General features: G+C 37.2%; 2 protein-coding genes across 4 annotated transcripts; both read right to left on the minus strand.

The window, feature by feature from the left end:
• Nucleotides 1-5,205: 5,205 nt before the first annotated feature.
• Nucleotides 5,206-6,387, minus strand: LOC113771931 (ethylene-responsive transcription factor ERF054-like). Its single transcript, XM_027316477.1, has one exon. The coding sequence runs from the start codon at nucleotides 6,385-6,387 to the stop codon at nucleotides 5,206-5,208; it is 1,182 nt and encodes a 393-aa protein (XP_027172278.1).
• Nucleotides 6,388-9,852: 3,465 nt separating this feature from the next.
• On the minus strand, nucleotides 9,853-12,334 carry LOC113770107. 3 transcript variants are annotated; one of them, XM_027314470.1, is made up of 4 exons: nucleotides 12,150-12,334; nucleotides 11,875-12,051; nucleotides 10,548-10,753; nucleotides 9,853-10,384 (listed from the first exon to the last, which is right to left on the minus strand). In XM_027314470.1, exons 2-4 carry the CDS (start codon nucleotides 11,962-11,964, stop codon nucleotides 10,123-10,125), a joined length of 558 nt encoding a protein of 185 aa, XP_027170271.1. In that variant the 5' UTR covers nucleotides 11,965-12,051; nucleotides 12,150-12,334; the 3' UTR covers nucleotides 9,853-10,122. The 3 variants fall into 3 exon arrangements, with proteins under 3 accessions (XP_027170271.1, XP_027170269.1, XP_027170270.1); XM_027314468.1 differs by having other exon boundaries at nucleotides 11,875-12,054; XM_027314469.1 differs by lacking the exon at nucleotides 12,150-12,334 and having other exon boundaries at nucleotides 11,875-12,131.
• Between the last annotated feature and the right edge of the window lie 2,229 nt (nucleotides 12,335-14,563).

A 14,563-nucleotide genomic window follows, 5' to 3' on the forward strand; every position in this document is an offset into this window, starting at 1 on the left:
TTTTGGGTTATAAACATGGGGATACTAAACAACTCATTCGATCGTGGGCATTTTAAAAAGACAGAACGGACTAGCTCGTCTGCAAGTGTAGACAGCAGGAACGCGGGGCAGATGGTATAATGGTAAAGAGGTTCAACAGAAAAGGATTAATAAGGAAGGACGGTGGCTGGCTGCTGGCTCTCATCCTCTTATCTAATCATCTAAACACAGCCAGCGTTGGCGCACATGCTGATCACTAATCATAATTGGCAGCGATAATAATAATATTCTATTTGTTTAGTTGCTCCTTTCTTCACAGCTCTCCATTGGAAACTTCATGTTGTACTTGGCAGTATTAATTATTCAGGCAATATGCATATACAGAAGGACCAATCCACGAGCCATCTCAATTATTTTTCTTTGTTAATAATGTTTTATTTCTCAGATTAGTACGCACTAATTTGTCTCCCAGACCCAGAATTTATTTATGAGTTTTCGAGCAAGTACGTTTCAAAATAAATTTATTACAAGAGCCAAGTAAAGTAATTTAGTCCGTAAGGAGCTTTCATTTTTTTTTTTTTTAACTTTTTTAATAGCTTTGTAGATGAATGTTATTATCGTATCTTTAGTAACAGGAGAAATAAGTACATTGGAATATTTAAACATATGTTTAACGGCTTTAATTTGAAGAAATGTGAATTATGAGATAACAATTTAGTAATATTCGTAATGATTTGTCCCTTCTTTTCTTTCTGATCCATTAATCATCTAAAATGTACTTCTTTCTTTTTCTTTAACCGTCCATACCTTCCATCACCACCTAAAATTTAATTTGGTTGAAAATTGACATGGAAAAAAAAAAATTAATGGGCATGGGCAAAAGAAAGGGCCATGTCAAACAGGTCAATTCGTTGACCTAATTTCAGCATCACACTGAAAAATATTTACTGCAACCAACAAGCAGACCAAATTAAGTGCCTTGTCACAAAAAAGTTGAACTTCTACCATATGCTGTCTTGTTTTTCTAATTTCTGCAAAGAAATCTTACTTGAGATTTTTTTTTTTTTTTTTACAAAAAATGGAAACTGGAATGTTAAGTGGCTGGGAAGTTCCTTCACAAAAAAACAAAAATCACAAAATGTACTCAAAATGAACTTAAAATCATCAAGGAATGTTCAGTAAAAGTTTGAAAAAAAAAATTAACAGTAGGTGTCCCTTTTTTTTGTTTTGTTTTACACCCTCATCTAAGTGGACTCTGTGAATCGGCCTGAAAACGAAATGCGGGTTGTATACAATTATAGCTTGGGATTCCATTCCATCGCCATCGATGGAGATCAAGTATTTTGTAACCCCACCACATTTGGCCTCCATGGATGGGATTTTGGAATAATGAAAGGACCACATGATGAGATATGTGGTGGACGATTGCACGACGTCCATGAATTGGAAGAAGCCACAGCCAAGCACTGTCATTAACCACATAAATCATATATACACCGGTAATTAACCAAGTTTGTGTGGTTTTGCTTCGCCTTACATTATTGTAATTGGACCATTATTTTCTGATTTATCATGGAAACTTGTGGAAAATGCTACCATGATTAGTAGTAAGTACATTGTATAGTGCCAGACAGACAACGTGGCCTGATTCCCTTGAAAGGAATCTTAATCAGCAGCAATGCAAAGATGTGAGAGAGACTCAAGTTGAGGCTTAATTTAGTGGTTTAGATTTTACTACTATTTGGAGTAGTTTTTACTGATGTCATTAAGACTATGATGTTTTACTATTTTATTGTTAATCAAAAGTTACAACCTGACTTCCTCAATCATCAGTGGTCCGATTAATGAAACCATAGAATATAAGTTTGTTCTTATATATAAAGCTTATTACCAATTCAACTATAATGGGTAGACATCAACATTTGAGACCACACGTTCAAAAGGACTCCATTATGTGCTTTTATCTTTGATTAGATGGCTTTTGATTTTGGCGCATCATATCACCAATCACAGCTGCTTTTCGAAAATGGCAAGTGACAATTATGCGATTTAATTAAGCTCTTGCCAGGTGTGTTTCAGACGTTGAGAATAAAAGCCTCTGGTGGTGGTGGGGTGGGAGATTAAGGATTCAAATCTTGACTCCCATCATTTACTACATTATACAGTTTTTTCAAATTCATATGGGTGTGTAGTGCACGCGTCTGACTCGATGATAGTTCAGTTCTCGTCGACTCACCTATATGCCCCGTTGGGCCTCTCTCATAAGTGACGAATGACAAAAAAAAAAGAAAAAAAAAAGAAAACACGATGCCACTCCAATTTTCTTTTTCCTTTTTTCGAACGACCCTTAGAACAACATTAATCTTTTTATATGCATAGCGTGGATCAATAAATTTAAAAAGAATTTCAAGACGTTAATGTCTGAAAGAATCATTTCTCCAACGTTTTAACTTAAACGTGACCCCAACCCAAAACCAAAAGGAATGATTTTTGGCAAAAATCTAAATAAAAAACAAAGCTGTGACCCCAAGAGAAAAAATCAAAGGAACGATCAACAAGATAAGTTTTAGAGTACAGAATAGTATCATTGCTTAGATCACAATTAGATGGTTAAGAAAGTTGTGAGACCAAATTGAATATGGCAATCTCGTACCAACCTCCAATGAAAGCAGCATTTTCTTGATGCATGTACTTAGCAGATTTGATAAAAAGAAAAAGAAAGGTCATTGGTGAAGGCAGACATGCTTGAGATACTACGTACTACTACTCCACAACCAACAACGACTAGAGAGTAGAGAGCATGCATGTGCATTGTACTAACTTTGGGTTTTATTAAACATTAATATCAGAATATGATAGATCAATGAAAAGCGATCGAGTTGAGATTAGGCCAATGGAACGTTTTGGCAGAAACATGGCAACATGATATATCACAAATATAAAGACATATATATATATATATGGCAGAGACAGCATGTCAGTAACATATTAATAATTATAAGATATTAGTATAAGATTCAGATATAACTGTTTCTTCAAGTAGTACTAAGCATCTTAGAGTTTAACTTTCACAGCTGCTCAGCTTCTGAAACATATAAGACCAAACCGCTTGTGATCTGTGTCAAGCCCCCTCCTTGTACTCAACTTCAATTTTGTAGTTTTTTTTTTTTTTTATAGCTCAAACTTCGATTTTGTAGTTTAAATGCAAAATATGATGGTATTTTTGAGGTTGGTCGGGCACAAATCCAAGGTCAGGCGTCAAACAAAATTTTTTTTTTTTTAAAAAGGCTTAACAATGGGCCGAGAGAAATTTTATGTTGCACTCTCTAGGTTTTGGGTGCCCCATATTTTTAGTGGACTCATTATAGCTCAATCCTCGTACCAGCTAACAGTTTTGTTTCTGGGCCTAACGGGGATTTGGGTCTCAATGGTGCTAGACTACTTGTCTTCTAGTCTGTCGTTGTCTCCCTTCACATCCTCGTTATGTTGTGCAAAACCTAAAGCCTCAGACAGTAAAACCAATAAACAACTAAGGAAAAGTCCAAGGTTTATAAAAAAAAAAATTTCATGATCGTTAAGAAAATGTTTGATTGGAGGAATTGGGAAGCCGCCAGCGGTCAACTTGTCCCTTTTATAATCTTTCTTCGTCTACAACTCTAAGAAGAATTCCACTGATTTTTCACCCTCACACTACAAAAATATTTGAGCCACTCATTCTTATTTCGAACCTTTCCTCCTAAAGAATTTCAAACCTTGAACAATATTATATAATAGTATCTTAACTTGTACTTTGGTAATGTTTGTAATTTGCGGTTCAATTACTTTTTTAATAAATAAAAAAATCTTAAATTTAGAATTTCCTATTTACTATTTCTCCCGACCAACTCAACCCTCCCCGATTACTGGTTTATTCTAACCCTGGGGCGATGAATTCAACGGTATCGCTTAGAAGATAAGATAGGCGGCGCTACACTACACTGTAAGCTGACTCCGACCCTTCGAATTTAGAAAGCTCAGTTATTTCTTTTAAGCTCAGTAACTCTTTCAGAAACACGTTAGCCATTACATGCATCTCCGACGATCCACCGGCGAAATATGTTTATTTCTGTTAAGGTAGAAGAATATGTAGTTGATCTTCGTGCAGTTACAACGTTAACGTTTATACTGTAATTCTATAACATCACTAACCTAATCATCAATTAGGCTTAATGAGTAATGACTGACTATTTAGTTTAGAAAACTCTGCGATGGTTAGGCATGCGTTGGGACGGAGCCAAAAATTTTAATTTGAGGAGACAAAATACATGTGCATATAAACTTTATAATAAATCCAATTTTTTTTAGGGAGAGGGGAGAAATAGTTCAAAATACATATAAAAAATTTAAAATATCTCAAAATTTTGAGAAGAAAGAAAATCTGGATATCAAGAACTTTGGGTGCAGTGGCCCTTCCTGCCCCTCCCCAGTTCTGTCCTTCCCATGCGAAGCTCTCAAACTTAATATGTCAAAATATATATATATATATGTAGTTCCACTGCCTCGCCCACAAGGAAAAAAAACCAATCCAGAAGAAAAAATGCAATCCAAACAACAACCATCATATGCATGTTTGTAGAATAAAGTTTAAAGTCACATAGAGGAGCTAGGGAACCGTGGTCCATGCCACCAACTCCGTGCGTGCTTCAATTCGATAAGCATTATAGCTCAATTTGCTATATGTCTGGTTGAGAAAAGGTTAGTTTACCTGACAGATCAAAAGTGGAAATTCATGCTGAGGCCGAGAGACATCCTACTTTTAAGAGCCAAAAGAGTGCAAGTCTACAAAGTACAAAGATCATATTCGTCTTTCTGATGCAACAACGTATGCAGGGAATGACTAAAACGATTGTGTAATTAATTAATGGATCGTCTAGGAAAAGAAGCCAAAGTGAAGCAAAATCTGGATGCAGGAAGTTGATTATGGGCTAAGAATAAGAATTACTCCCTCTACATCAAAAAGAGCATGTAAACAATCACTTCAGGGAAATTAATGAGAAACAAATTCAGCCAAATATATCAGGAGACTACATTGAATATAACGTATCAGGATTCAAGAACCAGACTAGGATTGCTTGTGTGTGTCTGTACTTACTCGGTTAAGAATTAACATTGTCGTGCATGCCTATTATGACAGTATTCTCCGATGGTAAAAACTAAAAACTAGTGCCTTTCTGACCTACCCTTTGTTTAAGGGATTGAAGGCATTTGAACATCAAGAACGGCGCATGAATTTTCAGTCAAGCAATATCCATCAGATTGTTGCAGCAAATCTGTCATGGTAATGTTTTCCCACATTGGACTACTTGGAATGGGAAAACCACTACTGCCACCCTGGATTGCAGTGGTCAAAACTTCTGTCATGCTCCTCCCCCACATAATTGGATCAGAAAAACCCTGAAGACCTTGTTCTGGTGGAATACTTATTCTACCTGCCTGATTATCAGCGAGAATAATATCCTCTGATCTTGATTCATCAAAACTGCTTTTGTACTCAAAGCCCTTTTCAGTGTACTCCGTGATTATGCTAGTTTTGTTTCCATTGGTTGAAGGAACTACAACTCCCTGTTTATTGGGCATTTGGAACTTGTTGAGTTTAGAGGTCTCAGTGGCGATGCAAGATGAAGATAGGGAGCTTGTACCTGAGACTTCTGGTGCCTCCATCTGGCATGCTGCTTCGCTGCCAGGGAAAAGATGAGGAAAATTGAGTCTCGCATTCTCTCCTCTCAACCTGAAGGCTTCACGATCATAAGCCAAAGCAGCTTCTTCTGCGGTATCGAATGTGCCTAACCACAAACGCTTCCTGTTTCGAGGGAGACGAATCTCCGCTACCCATTTCCCCCAGTGCCGTTGCCTAACGCCCCTGTAAATTTTAGGGGGCGAAACAGGAAGGTTATGGGGAAGAACAAGTCCTAATCTATTCATCATCACTGTTGTAGCTGATCTTCCTCGAGGACTCAAAGCTAGGGTGTCTTTCCAGTCCTGAAGAAGCTCCTGATGATCATGTTCAGGTCCAAAAGAAATCATATGGTGATTCTCGGATGGTATCGATGATGTTGAATGAAACCCAGCTGGAGATTGAGTTGTAACTCCTATTTGTCTAGATCTTGTAATTGCTTGAGGTTCATGGTCTACAGCGAAAGGGAAAACAAACCTTGAAGATGGAGAACACATGGGTGTTCTTGGGTATGTTTGATGATGATTGGATATTGCTGCAGGGCTTCGGATCTTCTTGAGAGGCCTGTCCAATGTAACTGTCTTTTGGTGAACTTCTTTCCCATGTTCCATGTTCTTTCCTTCTCTTTTGCTGAAATTCAGATTATATTGATCATCTGCATAATGATCCCCCACATGCAAGCTGGCGTCTTCCATTAATTATAACCTATTTCCAGGGTGCAGTGCAGCATAAAAATTGACTCAAGAGCAAAGGCCTGGAAGTCTGGAATGTGAACAAAGGCCTGATCACAATTGACTCGAGCATCATGACGAAAGATGAGAAACAGAAGCATTGTGTGTAAGCCTTACATGAGAGTAAAGAGTTCAAGGGGCGCAGACTTTGAGATATGATATACTTTGCTTGCAGGGAAAAACAAATGTCCTTATAAGTACTGGTGGATTGTGATTTTTCTCACCCACCTCATGGCGCTGTTTTTCAAACTTGTGCAGATCTTTCCGCCACTGGAATAGAAGCTAACGCTTCCCACAACTGTCCTCAGTGCAAGCCATCAAGAACTTAACTGACTCCTCCAGTTCTAGACGAGCCAGTCTTGACATGCTTGTAAACTTTATGCTCTTCCAAGGGGCTAAAAGAATAGTAGTATACGGCCATAATAGATGCATGATAGATGCTTATTCTTTAATTTAGGCCAAAATTTCTGATGGCCCTCAAACTATTACAAATTTTAATTTTGGCCCTTCAATTATTGACTGATAAATTTTTGCCCTCAACTAATTAAAACGTATAATTTTAGTCCTTCCATCAACTTGAACTACATAATTCATGATTCTCTAGTGGTTCTCAAACTATTAAAAAGTTCAACTTTTGGTCCTCTAACTATTAACTTATAAGTTTTAACCTTCCAACGAATTAAAACATAATCCTAACTTTTCCGTTAGTTTGAGTTGTCATGTCGAATAGAAACGTCTCCACATGCGCTATAAGGGAATAACCGAGCACGTTTTCATCTTGATAGTGATGTTTTTATTAGACATAACGACACAAGTTGATAGAAAAAACTAGGATTATATATTTTAATTAGTTGAAGGGCTAAAATTTATCAGTTAATAGTTAGATGGCTACTGGAACACGTACACATCATGCTATTTCTATTAGATATAACACTCAAATTGATGGAACTGTTAGGGTTATATTTTTTTTTAATTAATTACAAGACTAAAACTTCTTAGTTAATAATTGGAGGGCCAAAAATTAAATTTCATAACAATTTGAGGGCCATTGGGACATTCTATCCTTTAATTTAATACTGAGAGTGAGAAGAAGTTAGATGTGCCTTGACATCTCAAATTTTTTTTTTTTTTTTTTAACATTCCACCCAGCTTCGTGCCCTTTTCACCCCCAACTGCCGTGCATAAACCTAAGACAAGTTAGTTGTATATCAAGCCATTGACGACATCTGATGTATACCGGGCATGCTCTCAAACCTAAGACAAGTTGGTTTTTCAAGGAATAACAAGCGGCATGCTCAGCATACAAAAGATTAATCAGCACCAAATCTGACAAATGTGATCAACAATCTTACTCGGCATGTACGCTAAACTGCAAATTCATCATTCAAGACCAAATTTTTACCCTTTTTTATTTTTTTATTTTTTGAGTAACAATAGCTTAATCGGGTCCTATTTATTTGAACTTGATTTGCTAAAGTTACAACAGATGAATATCCAGACTGAAAATTCATAAATAATTTTAGATTACGTTCATTTATTACTTTTGACATGGAGTCTACTTCACTAGCCCAGTGATGGTAAGTATCTACAAATTTTCTTGGCAGTATCATTAGGCAAAAAAATCTACCCAGGCGGTAGATTACGAAGTTGAGGAATCAGGATTCAATGACGAAGGAGGCATGCAGCTGCCGGTTTCGCTTGGGGGCTAAATGGAGTAGAGGATGAGAGGAGGATCCTTTGCTTTTGCAATCTTCGGTGTGAAGTATATCATATAACTAAGTAATCTGTATCGTATAATGTGTAGTGTGTTGTAACGCAAAAAATTATAATTACTATAAATAATAATTCAAAAATAATAACAAATTTTTGTTACTCAACGAAAGTGCCCTAATAAATTTCATCCATCTAAATTTTGCTTAAGCCTCTCTGGCCATCAATTACATGGCTCAAAGTGAAAATGAAACCAAAGTTAATGTCGATTTCAATATTTAAGCAGAATTATACAGCATGCCATTTGTGGAAAGAAGCTCAATCTAGTGTTGATCCACTTAAACAATCCCTTTTTTACCAAATCGGGCCCCGTCGACGAGAATTAATCGTCATTAGAGAAATACTACAAATAAAATAGGTATTTTTAAAAGTCAAAACACTGAACTGACACTAGTTAATGATGGCCACAAAGTCAAAGCAGCGACCAGGCGTGCAGATTTGATGCCACCAGCACGCTTAATGGTTAATAATTCTTTTTGTCCCTCAAATTCTAATGCAGAGAAGTAAAGTTCAAACCATTAATTTGGCACCCATAGACAGTCATAAGGTCTGTGGATTATATTAATTGAGGCGTGATTTGCCATTGTCGTCACTCATTGTAGACTACAGCAGACAGTGGAAAATCTTTTAAGTCACAGTCAAAAACAAATCCAGTCACATTCCTCTTTGTACAACAATATTTTAACACTAATATTTTTCATTTAAATAGTGAATGCTATTTTTAGGATTCATCGTTTTCCCAACACTAATTTTTTTAAAACTCCTTTTAGCCAATAAAATAAACCAACAAAAGCTCTATAGAGATTGGAGTTTTAAGGGGAAAAAAAAAACAAATTTTGTATATCTAAATACAAGCCTAAAATAACATACTTTCAAATTACTCACAATACATCCTCAATGCACCTAACAAAAATACAGGAAAAAGTGTTTTGAAAAAATCACCATCATTTTCTTCGTCCATCACCACCACCATCCTCTCTCGCCACCTTCTCCCTCCCATCAGATGCCCACCACCCCTCTCTCCTCTGCACCCTCTTCCCAACACCCCCCCCCCCCGACCTTGCTCCTCCACTTCTCCTTCTCCCCAGATTTGGTCTTAGGGAGAAAGGAGGAAGAGGGAAAGAGGAAAAAAGGCAGAAAGAGGGGGTTTTTTTCGGGGGGGAGGGGTGAGAGGAAAGGAGAGAAAGGAAGGAGAAAGGTGGCCGATAGGAGAGGGAGGGAGGGGCGACGACAGAGAGATGGTGTCGGGTGGGGAGGAGTGGAGGGTGGTGCGAGGTTGGAGAAGGGGGAAGGAGAATAAATTTTAAAATTTTCAGAAATGTTCCAAAAAAAAGTCAAAATTTTAAAGGTACCTCAAAACATACCATACAAACAGAAATTTTCTATGAATACATCTACAAATTTTTTTGAAAAAAAAAAAACCCTTAAAAGCACCCAATCCATACGGATTCAAACGCTTTTGCAAGAACTCTTCTAAAAAACTACCGTTTACACGGACAAGTTAAGGAAATAACTCCCACAGTTCCCTGCCGGCAACAATGTAGCCGTCCCTTCTTGAAGTAGGATCACCTTTAAGGACAGTTCTTTATCACCTTGAAATTGGTAAAAAGATCAAAGCTGCCAAAATCCAATGCCGCTTTAATAAGTATTACACCTTACTTAAAATGTGAACTCCCAACCTTGAATTCGAGATTTCGATGTATTGCAATTCAACTCAGACTCTCACACTAGATACATGGTATAGAGACATTTGTAATACATGCATCTAAGATATTTGCAATGACAGGCATGAAAGAATCAAAAACTCAATTAAGACTCCTGTGACATCAATAGAAGTAGAAAGGGGAAATACAAGTCAATCACAGACTCCAGTCCACACTACGACTTCTCTATCAACAAGATGTAGTTCACCTATCAGCTTAACAAGCTTTACTTGTAGGCTCCCATGCCCACAGCAGATTCTCCACCATAAGGTTCAAAGCTGGCTCCGGCGTTAGAAAAGGAAACGTAGTAGAACTCGGAAACTATGCCAGTGAAGAATACGAAAGCTGCTCCTGCGGCAAAAACTCCCTTCCTAACTGTCTCACAGGAGGGAGGATCATCACCACCAAAGATCGTCCTGTATTTGGTGTGATAAGCATTCCTAACTGAACCAGCTAGCAAGCACGCCTCGGCAATCAGGAAGAACACCCTGAATCATAGCAATTTTTTGCAGAAGATAATAAAACCATCAATCTTTCAAACACCAACTTGTGTTGTAAGTGGTATTGATAATGGAGAAAAGCATTTCTCATCATGCCAATTAGATTATAACAATTACATTAAACGGAGCTAACAGCTCCGCAGCAACATACCAGAGAATAATAAAGAGGAGGACTGCGCAAGCTCTTGAACCTCCAGGTTTGAGAGCCTTGCCACAGCAAAAACATTTGCTTGCCAACATTATGATCACTTGACTAGCCATGAGGAAGAAAAATGCCCCAACACCGAACCCCGTTGCGATATCAGAGTCATAGACACAATAATTATAATCTTTCTCATTATCCGATGTAACTTTGGCCTGCCAACAAGCACATTAGAGCACCATTAGTAAGGGCTTGCTTATTGAAAAAAAGACAGAAAAGAGCTCATAATTCAAATGAAAGTTTAGCATATTAAGTACATTTTTCAGAATAACTCGAAAGTCTGCAAAACAAGATCCATCTCGAGCAGCAAAAATAAACTCTATTCAAACAGCAGACGATAACGATAATGTCCACCAGCTTACGTTTTGGTTGAACCCAAAGGAGCATATTGGGTGATTCCAATAGATCAGGTGTACAGAAGCAACAATCTAAAGCATGCATGTACAACGCGCCAGCAGTGGGAGTCGGATTATGGCAACACATCTACTAGATTTCAAACTACTACTCGCTAGAAATAATTGTGGAAGTAATATGTAAGCATTTACAGATGAAACAAGTCAAAGTAGAGACTGGCTGAATTTCAGAGAAGGAATCTTGAGATGATGTGCATGTGTAGGTCAGACAATGGTATTTAACAGGGCAAATTAAGCTGACTTTTCTGTGCAAAGCATCGTCTTCTAGTGATTGGTTTCTGTGAACCTTGACAAGAAGTCCGACGCAACATGATATATCTTTTGCATCCAGTTTCTCAATTATCATGAACAAAGCGGAACTGCTAAAGTTTGAATGGCTGCACAGAGTATGATATAGTTCTGCAGGCATCATAGACCATTCCAATCTCAATATCTGGATCTTGATTATGTGATAAACAGGATGAATCAAATGATCAAAATGGTAGATAACTTACCACTTAGACTTCGAAGCCACTCCGAATCTAGACATGTACTTGATACTTCACACAACTCTTATATTTCTTGATATTAATTAAACCTATCAAACAAATCCAAGAGGTGGAAAGTCCCTACTATGCAGTAATTACAAAGTAAATCAAACTCAGCAACAATCTGATTCGTAACATATGAGCTACCACATTCAAGTGAATAAACAGCGTTCCGTTCCAGTCTCCATCAGTTCAAGTGAATAAACATTGCTCGTAGCCATTTTTCTTCGGATCAATATTTGCAAAGTTCAGATCTTTGTTACTTTTTGCATTGCAAAATGGGCAATGTGGACTCAAAAAAAAAAGGTAGAAGGTCCACAAACAATCACAACTTACAGTGCTTCTTCTTTGCTCAGCAGCAACAGCCAAACCAAAAGCAATCAGATCAAATATGAAGATAGTAACCATCAACAATTTTGAAGCCATCGGAGTAAGGCTTCTTCAGTTCACACTCTCCAGATCTCCTCCTCACTCTTTTTCTCTCAATGTACAGCTCCCCCGTTACGTACCTGGCTACTAAATATACAACAAAATTCAATATTTGAGTAATCAAGAAGAAGAGAAACCAACTACTAAAATATTTATCTTACAGAAGGAGAGAGACTTTTTACCAAAAACTAATGACAACCCAACAGTTCGCCAGCCACCATCTATAGCTACTGACCACCAAAAACAGACAGCCAAAATTCTCCCTGATAATTTTAATTTATTTACTTATATTTTGGGTGCGTACAAGATCTACGAGTGGTGGAAAATGAGTTGCTTCGGTCCGACGGTTACTGCTCCACCGAGTAGTAACTGTAATTGGCGGGGATGATTGTGACAGATATTGCGTGTCGGTGACGCAAAACTTTTTGTGAAAGATAAATGGGGATCTGACGGCTGATGTAGCGGTGCGGTGTACGTTGGATCACATGATCTGCTCGTTGATGGAGCCACGTGGCAGCGGTTGACAACGAAGCATACTCTTCCTGTCGGTGGCCTTCTAAGCAGCACAAAATACAAACCCCGTCTAAACTCTCTGCACGAATGTCATACGCTGTAGTAGCCGCTTCAATCCATGGCCTTTTCTAATTTGGTTTTTATTTTTTGAAATAATCTAATCTGGTTTTCTAAGTACCCTGAGGCCTTTGTTTGCCCACATTAATCATCAAAATTTACAGTTACAACTAATGCAAATATGCTTATAACTTGGTTAATGGGCCGCTTGTCAGAGGATTTGAAATTAAGAATTTATAATGCTTGATGCACTAGTCGCTTGATTTATAAGTATGAGATTCAATGTTTAAAATCTTTTATTTGATAGATTAATTCAACACTTAAATTTAATATATTTAAATCTTAATTATTTAATTGCATTTGATACCTAAAAATTAAACATCCTAATTTATTAAATGACATTGAATTTTCAAACGATACAAGTGGAGAAAATCAAAACTCATGAGAACAAAGTCTTAGACTCTTAGGTGTGTGCACAGGTACAAGTATAGATATGCACCTGTGCTTGTGTTCGTGAAGAGTCCTGTCTAGCGTACATCCCTATCCATTCAAGTACAAAATGATTACACGCACACTGGTCCTCATAATTTTTTTTTTCCTCTGTTTGGGCCGGGTTGAAAGCAAACATTTGAATCCAGACGTTCCCTTTGCTTTGTGTTAAAATGGGCTGGGACTTTAATGGGCTTAGGATGTCTTGTAGGTATGGGCCTTTGAGGGGCGATGCTTTGTGGTTTGGCATTGGGACACATGTGGTCTTATAACTAGTGGGCTAATATCCATCAGATCAAAACTTGCTCATGGGAGTAACAGAAATCTTTAGATTTTTTTTTAAAAATTTTTTATCAACTAACAACCTTTCCTCGGTTGATTATTTTAATTGATTATAGATTTTGATTTTGAATAATTATTTTTGTGATATTCTCACTTACTTTCGATTCAGATTATAGACTCTTTAATAACTAAAAAAACTAAAATTCATAGTCAATCAAAGATTAGTTTTTGCTGATTCTGATTATATTCTATAATCATCATAATTTGCAAAACATATCAAAGCAAGCGAGAACAAGGCCTAAATCTTAAATGGAACAGCAGAAAACAACCAAATGGAGTATTTCCATATAGGACAACGTGAATGACACTCAACTAAAAACTTTAGGTTTTAATTTCTAAAACACCTAATAATTTGAGTACCAGCTGCACAACCAAAAGTCCAACATGCTTAATGCCCAGTGATCCTTCACCCGAGAATTATGAGCACATATTGGTTGTAGTGGAAGAGAATAATATCACCAAGGAAATTCAAGAGGCCTAAAAGGAATGTAGAGATACAGTTTCTACATTTGATCAAGATTTTGCGTACGTAGGGGTAATATTTCTAGCATGGAAAGACTCTCCATAAATAAATACGGGGCAGCTGGTTATATAAATCTAATCACGAATAGTTTCTTTGGCCTCTTACTATATGACTATCTATTGCAAGAAGATTTTATAGCACAGTATCATGACTTTATTGTTTGTTCCATGAAATTTTGTTCCCTCTTCCCCTCTTCTTCTTCATCTATATGCCACTGTTTAAATTGCGTTCCCAGGTCTACTAAGCGAAGATGGGATTCAAAGCGTTTTGCGCAATTTTTGAGGTGATCAAAGGCTCAAGATGGAGAAAAGCATCCAAGTGGTACGCAATAGTCATGCCTCAGCTTGTGTTTCATTGTTTTTTTTCCTTGCTGATCAATTTATTTTTCTCACCATTATTATTCTATATACTTTCTTATATACGCACTTCAGAACACATTTTTTGCAATTATATACTGTTAACACTGGTCTGTTGATATTATTGAGATCGAAAAAAGCATTTCGATCACATGCAAATAGTACTTTTTGAGGGAAAGAACTTGATTTACTTGAGTTAATGTTGCCTTTTTGTTTGATATTCGCTACCCTGATGTATTCATTTACAGTTCTTTACTGGACATCATGGCCTCGTTTGGCAAGTGAGTTTTTTGGGTGTTTGTCTAAAATTTTACTG

This window comes from Coffea eugenioides, chromosome 5 (genome assembly GCF_003713205.1).
Source record: "Coffea eugenioides isolate CCC68of chromosome 5, Ceug_1.0, whole genome shotgun sequence".
NCBI classification, from domain to species: Eukaryota; Viridiplantae; Streptophyta; class Magnoliopsida; order Gentianales; family Rubiaceae; genus Coffea; species Coffea eugenioides.

Coding starts and splice junctions, on each gene's coding strand:
- LOC113770107 (XM_027314470.1), bottom strand. CDS start 11,964: ATGGCTTCAAAATTGTTGATGGTTACTATCTTCATATTTGATCTGATT. Junction 10,754..11,874: donor CTGAGCAAAGAAGAAGCACT/GTAAGTTGTGAT, acceptor GCTTGTTGGCAG/GCCAAAGTTACATCGGATAA. Junction 10,385..10,547: donor CTCCTCTTTATTATTCTCTG/GTATGTTGCTGC, acceptor GCTATGATTCAG/GGTGTTCTTCCTGATTGCCG.
- LOC113771931 (XM_027316477.1), bottom strand. CDS start 6,387: ATGGAAGACGCCAGCTTGCATGTGGGGGATCATTATGCAGATGATCAA.